The sequence below is a fragment of the Gymnogyps californianus genome, chromosome 8 (genome assembly GCF_018139145.2).
Source record: "Gymnogyps californianus isolate 813 chromosome 8, ASM1813914v2, whole genome shotgun sequence".
Lineage (NCBI taxonomy): Eukaryota > Metazoa > Chordata > Aves > Accipitriformes > Cathartidae > Gymnogyps > Gymnogyps californianus.
In genome coordinates, this window is record NC_059478.1 from 1051070 (window position 1) to 1068758 (window position 17689).

General features: G+C 38.2%; 1 protein-coding gene across 2 annotated transcripts in view; it reads left to right on the plus strand.

The window, feature by feature from the left end:
* BRINP3 (BMP/retinoic acid inducible neural specific 3) overlaps positions 1 to 17689 on the plus strand; it is a 207902-nt gene that overhangs the window by 109670 nt on the left and 80543 nt on the right. For both annotated transcript variants that reach the window (XM_050901189.1, XM_050901190.1), the window contains one exon: positions 8078 to 8268. In XM_050901189.1, coding sequence (XP_050757146.1) covers positions 8078 to 8268 — 191 coding nt within the window. The remainder of the gene's footprint in view (positions 1 to 8077; positions 8269 to 17689) is intronic.

Here is a 17689-nt window from a genome sequence, read left to right on the forward strand (position 1 = left end):
CATTCAATATTCTCCCCAAAGCCTCAGGATTTGCTGCAGGGAAACCAGGGTAGGGTACTCTTTTCTCATCCTTCTTCAGACCACCTCACGAAGGCCCTAAAATGCAGTAGCTGCCACATGCTTGCAAGAATTTTCCACTCACAGGGAGACAGTCTTGACTTCTGGGCTCTGTCAATGTTTAATGAAGTCACAGGGAGTTTTTGTATTAACTTTGATGGGTTTTGATTTAGGTCTCTAGCCTCAATTTTTAGGCATGATTTCAGGCACACCTGCTGCCTTCCATTGTCATTGGATGGGTGCTGAATACTTCGAAAAATTGGTTCAATTAAAATAATTACAGGGAATTAGTAATTTCTAAGAATGCTTTCATGAGGTAGCTAATAACCCTAAACTTTCCTGTATGTGTTAGTTCTCATTTTTTGGCTAGACTGAATAGGGATTCCCAGAGATGCTTGTCCACACTTTATTAACATGTAATTAGATTTTTTTCTTTCAATAATGTATTCATACTTTCCCTTTAATTACAAGTTGTTTTATTCTGAAAGCTTTGTCACTTATGTAGCTCCTTAAAAGCAGAAGACCAAACTGAGTGTGCATAGTACTTTTATTTAATGAATCTCCAGTCATCTGTATTCATGGACATAAACGAAAGCCTGGCAAATGAATGATCCTGTGGTAAGATTTGTGTGCCTCTGTGACCATTTGGCTTTCATGAATATCCCTTTTTGACCATAAAGGGAACTCTTGCACATGGTTGTTTGTGATACGTTCCCAAGTCTTTATTCACAAACACAGAAATATACTCCTCGAGGGCATTCTGAAACGAGAACTTAGGGAAGTTCTATTTTTCTTGCTGCTACAAGATAATGTGGAAAATGACATTTCTCACTGCTTCTATTTCTTATGGAAATTTTATCTTCTTGTAACATAAGCCAAATGTCCATAATGAGCAGCTTCAAGCTGCATGATAGAAGGACCCTATGTAATCCAGCATTTGCACAGCAGACACTGGATTGAGTAGTGGGTTCACGGGTGAGCTTATGTGCCTGTGCGCAGGAGTAACTTTTTCTGCTTCTGCATTGACTGTCTGCAGTGTCAGATCTGCAGAGAAAGGAGAGTTGTGGCTGCTCATTTTTGTTAAATTTTGTGCACTAATGGGGATGCTGTGTTGGGCTGGGCCATCACTAGGAGGTGAGGAATTTTCCTCCACTCTTTTAGGACAACACACATCCCGTTTGCATTAGCAAAATTGCAAATTTACACAGCCCAGCCAGCACTGACCAGAACAGCTTTAGGGGAAAGGCAAGAGAGGACTCCTACAAGGGAACTCCATCCTTGAAGGTGAGAGAAGGCTCTACTGGACAAGTCCCTGGGCATCTCATTTAATTAGACTTGCTTTGGGCAGGGAATTGGACTGGATGACTGCCAGAAGTCCCTTCCAGCCTAAATTATTTTCTGACTCTATGAAATGTATTTCTAAATTCTTTATCAGCTTTCAATTAGTGGTTCCAAAAAGCAAAGATTCTCCTTCAAATGAGTGACAACACACAGTATTACTTTTTCTCCTTTTGTTCTGCATTTATACTTTTCTCTTTCGCTTGCATACAGCGTGATGCAATGAAGGTCCAGCTTGCTGAGTAATATACAAGAGCATTAGCTGCTGAACACTTCAATGGTTTACAAAAAATAGTGTGCAGCAGTGAGCTTCAGAACTGGAAGTTATTGTGAAGCCTAGGGCACCACTGTGGAATAAGTGTAGGAGGATGAAAATGTAGCAGGATGAAAATATCAGTGGATCCCACTTTAAAGGCATTTACTTTAATGCTGTTCCTACATATAGACGTAAAGGCTACTCAGGAAACCAATAGACCTGGTGATGAGGACATTACAGATGACTGACATACTACAATGAAATGATAGGCCCTTCTTCCAGGCATTCGGGTGACGTGAGTCTGATTTGGGTGCTTTGCAAGATGAAGATAGTGGACTTTGCAAATGAGTCCTCCTTGTATCTGGAAGCATGGTAACAGTTCTGAATAAACAGATTTGCAGGAGGTTGCCAAGGCTTCTTATGAAATTAGAACCTTTTTAGGCAATTGGCTAAAAGGTAATCTTAAATGTTTGAGATATTGATTTATTTTTGCTGTTATTGTCAGTCATAATTGCTCAAAGTGTTCATTACCAGACCATCAATACATTCACCTCTCTGAGCCAGGAAATATCCCTTGATAATGTTGAAGGCTTTGAGAATCAAAAGAAAAAAAGGTCGTTTTGTCTTTACAACAGACAATCTTAACAGGCGTCAGCAGATCAGCTTAACCCCAACCTCTTGTGGTTCTCCTCTCCACTGATTACAGTCCTGCAAGTGAGTTTGATAGTTACACCTTTACTATTCTACGCACTGAATAAAGAGGGTCAGATTTTCTGCCCCTGATTAGTATTCCTTTTGAGCAGTATATTACTCTGTGTTCAGAGATGGGAGAAATTGTCAGGTGGTGTAAAACAGTGAATCTCAATGAATTTTGAAGGATTTATGATCACTTACACTAACTGCTGATACGACCTTTGTTTTCTACAACACTTCTTTCAAGGTAAGATACAAACTATTGGCAAATAAGGGAGGGAGAGTCCAGTCTCAAATGACTGATGTGGGAAAGAAACTTGAAAATTTAGCATTAGACTTGCAAACACCCCCCCCACCCCCCACCCCCCCCCGCCCCAGGTATGTAAATTATCCACCATTTAAGATTATGGATGCTAAGGGGAAGAAAAAAATGCAAAAATATATTCTCTTTCTTTTCTCTCCCTGTCTACTCAATGAAGAAAAATTTTAAATCGTAAAACAGATGGTATGTACGGAATTAACGTGCACTGTTATTCACTTGAACCACAGAAACGATACTACATCTGGCCTAGCATTAATTTATATACTTTTTGAACCTGTGCACTTCCATCAGCATCTGCTTAAGTTTGGGAAAATGACCTGATTAAACCCTAATGGTACATTCTGTGATCCATACACAAATAGATTTTCCACTAGCGTTAAGCTATTTTTTATAACAAAGGCATAACAATTTTTTTTTTTTTTTGCTTTTTACTATAATGCATTACAGCTGTTGTAGCTGAGGTATTCTATTTAATCAGAAACTTTTGAGGAGTTCATAGGCCAAAGACCTTTATGCCTTTGTAAGATACATATATATGTATGAAGACAGAGCTCTAAGTAGGTAACTATGGATGATGTTCAGATATATCTGCCTTTGAGTGTTATCCTTTTATTACTGTCTCCTCACTTTCTGACATGAAGTGATGGGAACTGCTTGGATCACTGCTTTTTCCTACCACTACCCAGTCTACAGATGAAAATATGAAACATCAAGGCATATGATCCTTTCATCATTACAAAGATGTGGGTACAGGAAAACAGTCTCTCAATAATTGAGGCAGAAAATGGCACTAAGTATTTAAATCATATGAATATGTATTATTATGTATAACAAAATATATTTACTCCTTCAACAGATGGTTATATTTAGTTGCAGTTGTTACAGCATTATTCCAATTCTACCATGTCAGTGATGGGGATTTGCATTTTTTATTTAAATAATTCCTGAAGATATTCTTAAGTTGCACACAAAATTAATTTCTAATTTCTGAATGCCATTTATAAACTGTTGTTTAGGAGTGTTATATCTAAATGGCCACAGATGGGTTATGTGTCTAGGTAAATTTCTGTATACCTATTTTATTTCATGCTTTATTTTTTGAAAAACAGCATGTAGAATATTTTTTTCAACTCAGGAGTTAGTTTAATTTATAAATACAAATAATGGAAAATATATTCATGTAAACCTAGAAAGAATTAAATATATAGGCTAAGTTATAAGCTTGCAAATTCCAGGGCTTGCGGGGACATTTGTGTATATTGTGCCAAGGTCAGTCTATAGTGTGAATGTCAGTCTCCTGCCGCCCCGGTGAATATCTGTCAGTGACAACAGCTACATGGTAATAAAGCATCAGTGTAGTCACTCTGCTAATTTCTTGAACCAATCATTGGATTATGTGGCATTGTTTTGTGAGCATGACCAAATGTTTTTCTGCTATTTCTTTTAAACCTAAGAAAGTGAAGTTAACTGACTCTTGAATTTTGTGAAGTAGAGAGAATACTGCTTTCAGAGCTTGTGGAAAGCACAGCTGTGCGGATCTGATGCTGAATAATCATGTTTTCTTAGTATTCACTGTCACTAATCCTTTTCAGTTCTTAAAATTCATAACCTTGAAGAGTTTTCTAAATCACACTTGTTTTTTAGCTAATGCTTGAATGTCATCTTAGCCTATTTCATGGTGGCAGACTGTAACCAGTAAAAACAAGGTTCATCCATGTTTCAAATGTGACGGAAGAGTCTCTTTTGGCATGGGTTTAGTTTTCTCTAAATTAAAACTCGAATTGTCTTCCACAAATTAAATATGAGTCAGTGACGTTACTTCACAAGCCCCGAAGTTCTGGGTGCAAAAGGGAGCCCTGTTAAAATTCTGCAGTGACATGGATGCCTGAGTACCAATGTACGGGGGAGTTCTCTGGTTTTTAATCCACTTTTTTCTAGCAAGTGCTAAATCAGCTCTGACAGATGAAAAACTTTCAGAATCTGTAAGATGTCTTTTGAACAGCAAATATTTTTGAACTGTATCTGATTGCACCTGGTATTAGCACAGTGCCTGAGAATATCCGTGATGAACTAGGACCCGCTTGTTTGAGATGCCGTACAAACGCAGTGCAGAGATTTTTGAGGAGAAAGAGCTTCCTTCACATTTACACCGAAGGCTCCATCACTCCAGCTGCGTGCCTTCGCTCTACCTTGGGAGACGTAATCTGATGTGATCTGAGTCAAAATAAACATTCAAAATCATTTCAACGCGGTTACAGAGCATGAAAAACAAAATGTATCTGTCAGGGAGTGGGGATGGAGACTGCAGGGCTGGGGGTGCTAGGGGATCCTGCCTGCCAAAATGCACCCACCAGCAACTGCCACGGCAAGCATGGGATCAAGCACGACTAGGATAATAGGATGATGTGATAACTGCGAGGGGGTTCAAAGGTTATTTTCCTGACATCTTCTAATCAAAACAAAACAATGCAACACACAACACCATCCTTTTTCAAGTTATTTTTTTGAAATGGGAGTTTTTATTGCAGTTCTGCTCTCCGCCCCCTGGAGAACAAACATTTTTGATGGGAGAAAAATAAACAAACTCTGTTTTAATAATAAAACTTACCAGAATTCTGTTGAAATAGAAACAGTGCCACCATCTCTACTAATAACTAATACAGATCAATCAAAAAAGTTTACACTAGAGCAAGATGGGGTGACATACTGGCTAATGAAACACAAAGAACCTCAAAAAATTTTTTTCTCTACTTGCCAGAGATTTTCTGGAACATTAAGGGCTTGTTTTCTTTTACCTTACAATTCATTACAAGATATTTTCAGTGGAAAGCTGGTCGAGCTTGCAAAAGTCACTTTAATCTAAATACAGTAGCTAAGAAAAGGGGAAAAAATGGAGAGAAATCTCCTAGTGAAATCTTGCACCTTATTTGCGCAGCCTGAACTGGTCACTGATACAATATTTACCCCTGTGAGTTCTGATGTTGTCTGCCCTGGTACCACTGTGTCTTTATAGTTCCACAAACAGCTGCACAAAGCCCATGGCCCCTGGCTCAAATCTCAGCCCACTCCATTGCTTTTCATTTCAGAACCATCTTTCACACTGGCTAGAGTCACAAGGCAGGTTTTGAAAAGGCAGGTTTTATTGCATAGGCATGGTTGAACGCCAACAATGCTGGAACCTAGACCAGGTTTTGATGGCGAATTTCTCTCAAAGTGCAAGTCATTAGACTTTGCTGTGCTTTTCCAGTGCTCTACTCACGGCAGTTGGCATGGATGCAGCACCGTGTGAATAATGGCCCACCTGGCCACAGGACCGGCACCGCCTCACGTTGGTGTAGCGTAGCAAAATGCGGTGCACAGGTCTGCGCTAATGCAACGTGCTCGCGCCTGCCCTGCCAAGCAACCCTAGTCTGCTTTGCAGGAGGTTTTGGCGGTAGTTAAATAAGATGCAAACCTATGTCTACTTATTACAGTGGAAAGATTAGGTAACTGGATGGGGAAATCCTGTTACTTACAGAGGCTGCTTTAATTCCTGGTTCTTTGGAGTTCAGGCAATTAATCCCTGCTTTGGTGACTGCATGCACAAAAAAATGACCCATTACGAAACTGTAGGAGGAGAAGTATAAATATAGTGGTGAAAACTGAGGTAGGCTCCAGCTGGAATAGCCAGCTGTCCTGGGCAGCAGCTGTCCCTTCCAGGACAAAATGAACATACTGGACAAGCCCGGCAGGTCTAATTAGATAAGAGGCTCCTGCATAATGGCAGTTTTGCCTATGTAAGGTCTGAAGGGCCTGACTGTTCTCTGAATTTGTGAGAGACTGGGAAACACCGTAAGGTATATTGATTAACATGAATGTACTCCTCTGTCTCCAAACACAAATGAATTTTGCAAGCTGAGGTAGCTGTGTGTCAAATTTGTCAACAGATGTGGTCTCCTGCACGGAGGCATGCATTCTTCATTTAGTATTGCTCACCACCAAGATTATCTCCCTTTAAAGATGATGTCATGTTTTCATCCTACATATTATCCCTCTACAGCTATTACTTTTTGGCACATAAACCCACCCAAAGCTGGCATCCCATCCTCTGAATGGGCAAAATGCCACTGTAGCAGATGGGTGAGCAATGAAACTAGCACAAGTGGCAACTCAGACCCTATCAGGGTAGCTTCCTTTCCAGGAACAAGGAAATGGCATTCAGTGGAGTTGTTCAGCACCTAAAATACAGGTATAACGATATTATTCATTGATTCTTGAGATTAATGTTGAAGAATGCAAGTTACCAAACACAGGCTCAGAAAGAGAGAAAAGTGTTTTTGTAGTTACTTCAGACATAAGTTGCACAGAAGAAAATACTGAGTCAATAAATTACTTTTCTAGTTCATTTTCTGAAGTAAAGAGTTTTGCTTAACTGCATTACTAAATGAATGAATTCTTGCTTAGCCTGAAACACAGGGAAAAAATATCCATGAAATAAACAATAAACATGGAAAATTCATTACAAATTTAACAGTATCAGTAGGTCTGATCTGGAATGGTTCTTAAGAACTCGCTCAGTTAAACAAGTGAGATTTTGCTTTGGTTTTGTTTTCAATAATCCTACAGGAATTAAAATTTCTAAATTCAATAGTATTTCTCCGTGTCTCTTTAAAGAGAAAGGAAGTGAGAAACCCACAATGTAAGATGCTGGAACTTCTCTTTGCTTTTGGAAAAGCACCTCTGTTTTGGCAGTTAGGAAAGTGTTCTTTATGTTTCCCTTTTTTTAAAGAAACTGATTAACATTCTTATTATATATTTTTATACTTTTCAGTTATATAAATTTGGTTTAAGACAACTGTTATATCAGGTTTCAGGCATCTTAGCATTGCTGAATTGATTAGAAAGCACAGAATTGCTTGTAAGAAGTTGTAACAAGGTATCTTTCTTCTGAAATCAGATATGATACATGTTATAAAAGAAGGAAACAAAAAAGAAGTCTCAAGTATTACACTGGTTTCTTTTTCTTTTACGTTAACATTAAATACTAAAAAAAGAAGGTATTAAGCAACCTTGGAAATAAACACATTTTATACATGATTTAAATTGAATGTCTACAGAATATCTCTATATTGTTGGTAAATAGAAGTTAGTATAGCAGACTTATCCCCAGGGTCATTGCATTTTAGGCATAATGTTTCCTATTGTACAGTTTTTATTCATACGAGGCACCAAAAAAACCCAACAAATACCTAGAATAGTATCTGTTGTCCATGCGCTTAGGCACTGAAGTATCTGCATCTGCCACCAGGGAGGGATATCTAAACATTAGACAACAGCTAGGGAAAACTTTGGCTCGCCACCTTATTTCTGGCAAAATGACACTTGCAGAAGATGTCACTGATGAATGCTATGCTTTCTGTTTCCCTGCTCAGGAGAGGAGTCACTCACAATTTTTGTGGACAAACGGAAGCTGAGCAAGAGGTCAGAAGGAAGTGATCCCAGCACGAACAGCTCTGCAGTGACTCTGGAGACCCTGCACCAGCTCGCAGCTTCCTACTTCATCGACAGGGACAGCACACTGCGCAGGCTGCACCACATCCAGATTGCCTCCACTGCCATAAAGGTAGGGGAAGTCCTCTAGGACCAACCTACAGATGTGCTTCCAGATTCACGAGCTGCTTCTCAGGAGAAAGTAAAATTTTGATTAGTAAAAAAGATTTGTTAGCAAAACAATAATTTTTGTTCTAAACTTTTTTACCTGAATCAAAGCATTTGATTGATAATGAAGTTTCTAGTTTAGAAGAGGGTTTAACGCACTAAAGATATTACTCTTGATGACTGATACGTCATTTGAATGATACAGATGGCCCTTATAGAAGTGTTTGGTCATTGAGACAATCTCCTTTACATGTGTGCTCAGCAACTGCATTTATACAGACATACTTGTGTACGGGCGCATACAGTTCCGTCATGCTTCTTTTCTTCTTTCTTTTTCTTCTTTTTTTTCAAACATAGCTATTGTACTCCTGTGACTGAAACATTGATTTTTTTTTATTTATTTTTTTTATTTTTTTTACTGACCTTTGGAACAATTTGGAGCTCTTGGTTCTGCAGTTTTGTGGAGCCACATCTGATTTTCTGTTAGGAATTTCTTTCTTTGTCAGTCAAAGCATCCCGCCTACTGACTGCTGTAGGGCAGTCATAGCACTGGCGGATGCTTGGCTAAGATCAGTGCCCCGGCAGTATTATATAAAGCAACAACTGTTCTTTTGAGCAGCTCTCTAGCCTAATGTTGCTTATTTGAAATAACCTCTCTCAGTCCATTTCCAGCATTGAAGAACAAATAAAATTTTAACTTGCAGTCGAATATGCATTAATTATGAAGCTTTTAATGTAAGATGTGACTTAGAATCCATTCTGCTCATTGGATCTTTCCACTGGTAACTGAGGTCTTCATTAAAGACCATCTGAAGCCAACTGCAGTTTCCAACTACCTTAGCTGTTACTCAAGTAAATATAAATTTACCTCCTTGGGAGTGCCAGGGCCTTTACAGTGAGAAGGATACAACCAGAATTTGTGACTCGGCAGCACCTGTTCAGTTTGGCTGCTGGTATATGGAGGATATTCCTCCTGTCCCACCCATCGTGGGCTAGCGGCGTGGCAGCTAACCCCAGCTCAGAGCCTGGTCATCCGCAGGTGCAGGATGGCGTTTGGCTGTTCAGGCAGCACAACTGAAAATGCAGCAGAACCAACACAGAGTCCGATCTCATCTGAGGGCTGCCCATCGGATCACACAGTCTTGCTGCAGACCATCGTACCAGTCATCCCTCTAATCTGATTTATCTTCATAAGCTCATTGTTTATTATGTAGATGTACAGCAACTTTTAAAACTAGGCTCCTTCCATCAAACCACATGCAAAATTTTCCTTCTACGTTACGATAATTTATGGCTGAAACCAGTGGTACCTGAAGTGACAGAACATAGGAATGCAGAGACAAAACAGTGTCTGAAAGAAATTTCTCCTTTCTATTCACCGAATTTTTTTTTAAAACAAATTTATGTCATAATGCAAAATTCAACCCTGCTTGCTAACAATTTACGTAGTGAACCTTCTGCATGTCCAAAGTTTTTTACAAACACTACAAAATGACTAAGCTTTCTCTCCACCCCCCCAGTGAGATGGATACAAACACAAGCTGTAGTCCATCAGCAAATCTGATTTCATTAATTGACTGCAGGAGTCTCTAAAAAATGGTTCTCACATCAGATGCAACAGTGCTGATACATGAAACCCTCGCTTTTTAGCTTGCTTTCATTGAGACTGGGAGCATTTGCATTACAAATTTCTGTTGTCACTAAGAACACCTCACTGAACAAAAAACCTGTTTCTGTTGAAAACTAGGAACACAAAAGCAGCTAGGGAAGGCTTTTTTTGTTCTCTCCCCACGCAGATTTTTGGAAACACTGCTGGTTTTAAATTGGAAAACCATCAAATAAAGTTCTAAATCCATGGTGTAAATAGCATATTTCAGGATTATTTATTAAAACTTATATACTGACATCTGAGTTAGACCACAGGCTTTCCGTAGAGCTGCAGAGCCAGATCTCTGCGTTCCAGCAGATCAGCTTGAGGGCTGATTGAGGAGAAGTGACGCCCTGGGGGACCTGAGGACCAGGGTGGCCATCAGCCAGCTCTGTGCCTTCCCCTCCTGGGCTGCTCCAGGGAGGAGGGTGAACCCAGTGCTTTTTACACTGTAAACTACTGGGCAGCTTTTTAAGTCACAGCACCTTCTGTGTCTGGCTTGCTCACCACAGCTCTGCTCAAAGCCTTCCTCTGCACAAGAGATCGAACTGGGGATTTGCAAAGGGAGTCCAGGAAAAGCTCTCTCAGCTTACCATAACTTCCGTCTGACCAGCATCAAAGAAATCCAATATAAAGGTATTGGAACAGGTTTAGAAATCCCTGAAATTCTGAATTTATATTAGAAGTTTTCCAAGTGATACACAATCATTTTTTGATTGCTGACTAGTTAACAACAAAAAAAATCATGTTCAGAATCTATTTAGTGTTTGATACTATCATTTTTGATTCATTTTGGATGGCTTTTTAATATGCAGTATACTAGACTCTACCATACTAGCGGAGTTGTTTATGTTTTAGGATGAGAGAACTGAAAGTATTAATTATGTTTCATATAACTCATACTTTTACTAGGAATAACTTAACTATCCTTTTGGGAATGCGTATCTGAATAAAACAAAAAAATACACTATTCGGAACAGACAAGAATTAAAACACAAATCAGAAGACGTGGTATTTACAGTTAAACCAGAACACTTCAGTGCACAAATGAGCTCTGCCATAAAGGTTTTCCTGGAGTTTAGGACTTCGAAATGAGCAGGAGTCCTTTGATAATATTTGCTTGTTGGCTTGTTTGGTTTTTACATTTCCTGTGACTATGGGCAATCTGAAACTGCAGCAGTAGTTAGAAACAACTTTGGACAACTGTTTGCACAACCATGTATTTGCTGTTTGTAGTGTTCTTAGATGGCTATCTTGATGGCTGTGACACCCCTAAAAATATTATTCGAGAAGAGAGATTAAAAATACACTTTCTTTCCTTCAAAAAAACACAAAAACCCAAAGAAAGCCAACATTTTTTGTTTCTTTTTTTTCCAACATTGGTATAAGCCTCCCTTTTCAGGTTAGACTAGATCACTCCTCACATCTCTTTTTTCCTGTTTCTGTGCAAAAAATGCATGTTTTCTCTTAAAAGGATAATATTTATAAACACCAAGATGTATCTCCTAAGCAAGTTACTATATTAATTTTGTGCCCTTTCTTGTGATTTTTCTTTTCTCCTGACTTATCTGTCTTTTAGGCTATCTGGTTTGGGCATTGTAAATCGGTAACACATTAATAAGATTTAATGATCATATAACAATAACATTATAGGAAGAAATATTATCTTGTCTACAGGAGCATGAAATAGTAAGAAAAAAACTAAGCATGCAGTAGTATAGGGAGTCTTGAAGCTACCTTAAAAACACCACCGAGGATGGATTCATCTAGGACAGCAAAGAGGATGAGCCTTTAACAGAGCATAGCCGTGCTCAGTCATATGCTAGGATAGCAATGAGCAACTCACCCATTCACAGACTAGGACTGTGCCTAGGTTTGGTCATTGAGTTCCTAATGTTTCCAGCTTCTCCGTCTAATGCTTCCTTAATAGAAGAAGGTCTAAGGTCTTTAGAGATGGGACATAGGGAGGGATCCATTAAGTCTCTTGAGTTACAGAGCCAAATCAACAATAGATCAAATATTAGGTGAGAATGATCAAGCTCAATTAGTCTTCTGGGAAAAAAAAATCACCAGCAGTAAATACATTATCCCATATTCTAAGAATTTCTCTTTGGAAAGCAACACATAATGAAACATTTTTCTCCCTTATGTAATTAAAATGATTGATACTTGAGCAATTCTTATATTCCTCATTCAAATTCATTGAGATACGTGGTAGCTGAATTTTTTTCTTACAGGTTTTGATGCATTATTTTGTGGGACCAATGCAGGAAGATAATATTTTGATAAGTTTTATAATTAAGCTTTTCTATCAAAAAACTAAGTTATGTCACAGAGAAAAGAAAGCATTAAGAAGGGGGAAGTGAGAATTAACATTAAAGTCTTCATGTTTAATTATTTGTCTAGTGAAAAACAATACCATTCAGAGCAAAATCTGTTAACGTGCAGCATGAGGAAAGGAGTGGGAGAGATGTATTTGATGAATCAAGTTTGTTAATCAAATTTGTTTGTAATCAAGTTTGTTAGCTGTGACATAATTATCCTTAAAAATAACATGAGTACAACTGATTGAGGCTTTGCATTAATCACATAGACAATATATTGTTTATTCCATATTAAAAAAGATAAAATCACCACATTACAACATTTTCCAACTGGAAATCAAACGTCCATGGGAGCTACCCAGAGCCTATATTAATATTTAACTTATTTAAAAGTTCCTGATACATACATTCTTTCAATATTATTTTAATGCATGCATTTTAGTGTAAGTGGTTAGGCTCATATGTTAAATCAACAGTTTGCAGCCTCAGGGGCCTCATTGGAAACTCACCAAGCGCCCGAGGGCTGCATCTAATTTGCATCTACATTTACATGAATGTACATCCTCTTGTGTTTGAAATATTACAGATCCAACATTGCTTCCTTTGCATGCTCATTTTGGAAGCTTTTTCCTATGAAAATTTCTCTTCAGATGCACTGATGGCTATTAGCTCTCCCTATTAACATCCCTATTAGGATGATGGGGTGTGCTCTCCTCTTGTTTAATAAAATCCTGTACAGTCGTGGAAGCAGAATACAAATAAAGTCAGCAAATGTTTTTCTTTCCCTGTGTGGTATCTTTAATGAGCAACATTCTCAGCTCTTCCAACTCCACGTTTTTCTTGCTTCTCTACAGCCATGCTAATTTGCACCTACTGAACATCTAAACATGGCTGGAGGCCCAGGGGAAGGTGAAATGACCTGAGACCTAGGACTATGCAATGACCCTAATCCATAAGACCGACCTCTTTCCTTTGCTGATTGATGGATGGGGTGAACAAGACATGAAGGTCACGAGTTACTGTAGCATCTACTGTGATTCTGGCAACGTGTCCTGTCGTTGCCCACTGGCAGAATGACCTTGGTGTACTACCCTGAGGTCGTGCATCCGTACTCCTAACAACTAATTAGGAGGCTTTTTCAACGGTGGGTAGATGGGAGACGTCTGTGCGTAGTACACTTAGATTTCATTCCTCTTTCTGAGTCTAATGCGGTTGGGAGACAGCAGTATACTCTTGCTCAAATGACCCCAATTCCTGTTCACTAGAAGCCATAATTCCACCTCTGTCACTAATGAACTTCTGCACTAAGTCCAAACAATTGTGCAGAACACATAAGAAACACATTGGTCGCACGGTAAATTAAATATTATTGAATACTTTCACTGCATTCTGCAAAAGGATAAACACAGTTATGTTAGGCAAGTATAACATTGCCGGTTAATGAAGTGAGGCCGTTACAGTAGTTGTCTTTTGGAGAATATCTTCTTCCATTACAGAATATATTTTCTTTCAAGGGAGCTGGGGCAGGTGAATACAGTGTCGGTGTTATCTTAGGGTCCAAACAGCTGTGGGACAGCCACAGTGCGACAAAAGAACCGGAGGCAACAGAAGAACACATGCATAAATTGAATTTTTCACCAGCTATTTACAGCCAGATTACAGCCCATTTATTCCATCTGAGTGAGAAAGAATAAACATCCTTGAGAATGTGCCCTCTAATTTCAATTAAATTTTATTGTGCAATTTGCTTTTTTCTTTCCCCAAAACACTTTTTTTTGCTATGAGAGATTTAAGCACTTTTGTTGTCTCTGAAAACTTTAGATTACAAATAATTTATAAGAACAAGGCTCTATTGTGATGGTAACTATATCTGATTATCTATAATTAACCCATGAATGACTCATGGTGGGCTGTTAGAGAGGAAACTTAAGTGTAATGAAATTAGTTTCTCACTCAAAACTTAGACTGAAATACAAACCATTTTTTTGTTTCTTTGTTTTGTCTGAAAAAGCTTGCTTGCTTCATTTTTTTTCTTTCATACCTCATACTTGAATGTGTTTTTCTGTGGATTCAAGTAATTGCTGTAATCAAAAGTAGAAACGCTGAAATACTATAAAGCCTCGCATTTTTGTCAGATTTCTGGCAAATTCTAAATGTAGATAGTTTTCACAGTTTTGTATAAACAGCCAAATTTTTGAGGCTTTTGAAATCCAGATCTTGAACCCTTCTTGCTCTCACTTTCCCCATTCAGTTTGTGGACAGGATTTAAGACTGTGTAGCTGAGAAACCTTGTAAATTACCAAAACTTGGGAAGCTCAAAAAATTGTGCCCAGCAAGAGCTGTAAGTTGTAAAATCACAGTTAGAAACATTGGGCCGGAAAGACCTGTAATATCAGGTATTTGTTAACTCCATTGAAGAAATGAAATAGTAAATGTAAGTTTAATTAAACAAACCTAGGGAACTAAAAACCAGAAATGAATGTCCCTTTTCAAAAATTTGTGGCTTCCCCATTGTGTAGGTATGGTGACATTACTTAAGCATGTCAAGGAAAAGCCACAGTACGGATTCTCAAGGACAAGTATTGTTCAGGTCCATGATGAAATTCCAAGTTCTCCACTACCTCGGGAGATCAGACTGCCTTCATACAAGACCAAAGCTTGAAATTTTTCAAAAGGGGAGTTAAAAATTAAAATTTTCAGGAAATACATAGAAATCGTGCTCCCAAATCTTTGTCTTGATGTGGTAAACTCCCATGACATTTTTGTAAGAATTTAATACTTTTGCAGGTTACTTTGAAAATCTCAGTCATTATTAAGAGCTTCACAAAATCAGCTTGCTGTTTATATGGCTAGGTATGGATTTTTAAATCTAGTTTTGGGTCATTATCTAATCTTACCAGAGGAACTGGGACCTGCAGTTAGGCATCTAGCTTCCGTTATATTTTGGGCACCACCTAGCTCCTAAGGGTCTTTCAGTAATCTGAATTTAACTGTGGATTTGGATAAGCAAGTTTAGACAGCTGGGATCAAAATGCTGACACTCTGGTCTTTGAGCCTGGCTAAACCATGCCACAAAGCACATCACAGAGGCCATGTGCTAGTACGTGGTGCTAACATCAATAAAACGTGAAACACAGGACATGACCTGAGAGCTGTACCACAATGCTGTGCCCAGACAAATACACTGTGTTTCTCAACAGGATTTATTTTCTCAGGAGCAGCCCTGGACTTCCACAGCTATCTCTCTTCTTTTTCTGAAGCTAGACGCATTTCAGGTAGCTAAGATGTCTCTGTACCATGTTCTACTGCACAGCACAGGATTTGTGTTTGTCTCGTTACAAAATTGAAATATGTGAGGTTTTATACATCTATGTCTAGGAGCTATTGGAGATCTTTGGATCAAATTTGCCATAGGTATAACAAAATCTTGTGACTGTTATGTGTGGACCATTAACTAATTCTAAGACTACACCAAGTGTAAAGGTTAGGGATTTATTTCCATATCTTATTCAAGAATTTGAAGTGATAATATTAAAAACAACTTTAATTCATTTGGACAGTCGAGTTTTAATTAAATTGAAACTCCAGGGCTGCTTTCTCTAAAAGGTAATGTAGAGGTCAGCTCTTCAGCTGGTGTAAAACAGCACGATTCCTTTGAGAATCTGGCCCTCACTATTTCAGAGAGTGAGAGAAAAGGGGGAAAAAAAGGACCAGCAAGTTAATGCAATAACATGTTTTACTAAACACTCTCAGAATGCATACTCAACAACATAATTGACACGATACATCACAGCAGCTGCAGCATGACACTCATAAAAGGATGTGTTTTAGCAGCCTCTAATACAAACTACACTGTCTCATTATATTTTCAGCAATGTGCATAGAGGAGTAATGAGTGCAAGAAGTTATAACATCGGCAGCTAGTTGGTAACACAGCATGAAATTCTTTCAAAGCAACAAAATAGCACATAATAAAGATGCTAGGATATGCATTTTGGAAAGACTTTAGATAATCATTCTTCACTTAAAAAAACCCACAACACAAAACAACAACAAATAAGGATAGACCATACGACATGATAGACCATAACAAATTGAAGGACTTTGTTATATCAGTTACGTAGTTTAGTCAAGAGAGAAGGGTAAAAAAAAACCCAGGAAAATAGACTGCCAAACCCTAAGCAGGTTATAAATATACGTATGTAAACAAGAGACCTTAATAGCACTCACACAACACTTGCCATCACAGTTGTCAAAACCTTATAAAAAATTCATACTACTGTTCCTTAAATGTTTCATATTCTTTTTTTTTTCCATTAAAAAGCGAAACTATAGCAAATAAACCCAGAAAACGGAGAAGGGCTTTAATATTGAGAGATCCACAGTGACCATACTGAACAATGCAGTTAGAGCAGAGCATTACAACACTAATTTGGAGGCACTCAGATTTGTATGGATTTTAATTTGGTCTTTATTCTGGCTGTGCAGTGGTTTGTGTATGGGTTGAGAAACTTACTTCAGCACTCTCCATGTCCTCCACTCTCTAATTGACAGCTACTGCCTGCCAGCAGGTCAGAAAACGTCAAGCAAGCACTACAAAATTCACAGAACATTTCCCTACCTCTGAACCCTAAGAAATACGAGATTGCATGTTTCAACAACATGTATGAACACAAAGGTCAGATTAGGAAGAATATCTCAGGGTAATAGAGACTCAGAAGAAATAAGCTTACAGAATAATAAAAGGCTGTTGAAAGGTTTCAGTGTTCATATTATTTTTCCTATAGAATTTCTACCCATAATACTTTTTCGCATGTTCTGCTATTATAGATTATGATTCAAACTGCAATCATCCTCTTCAATCTATTAATTTAAGGATAAAAAACACCCCTGAAAATATCTTTCATGTGAGAATTCTTTACAGGAAACTGATTCTGAGAGTTACATCTTTGCTGTCTTCTGCAGCTCACAATTATTTCTACCTGTAGGGCTTCACACAGTACTTCAGCAGGATTTACATTTCTGACAGCAAAACTATAATGTAATCTCTAACAAGATAATGCTTGTAATGCCTATATATGCTGTGGCAGAAGCTGGGTTTAAGAAAGGTTTCATTATTCATCCAGGAGACTTTCTATAGTATTGAGTGATTACTATAGTGTTTTCAGGTCTTTAATGTCTGAAAGGTTGGTAGTTTCATCACTGTTCTACAGACTTTAGTGCTGAATCAAGTTTGCAAGATAAAAAGTGTTTCTACTTTGCATGGTGAGATTCTGACCTTATACAATGAAAAAACTCCACTGAAGTCAAAGAAGTTTCTTCGCATGCGTATTGATATCATTGAGAAGAGGGTTTTCTCCTTTCAACCTCAATCATCATCTTCCTGATTTATCAAACTATTATTATCTCTCTCT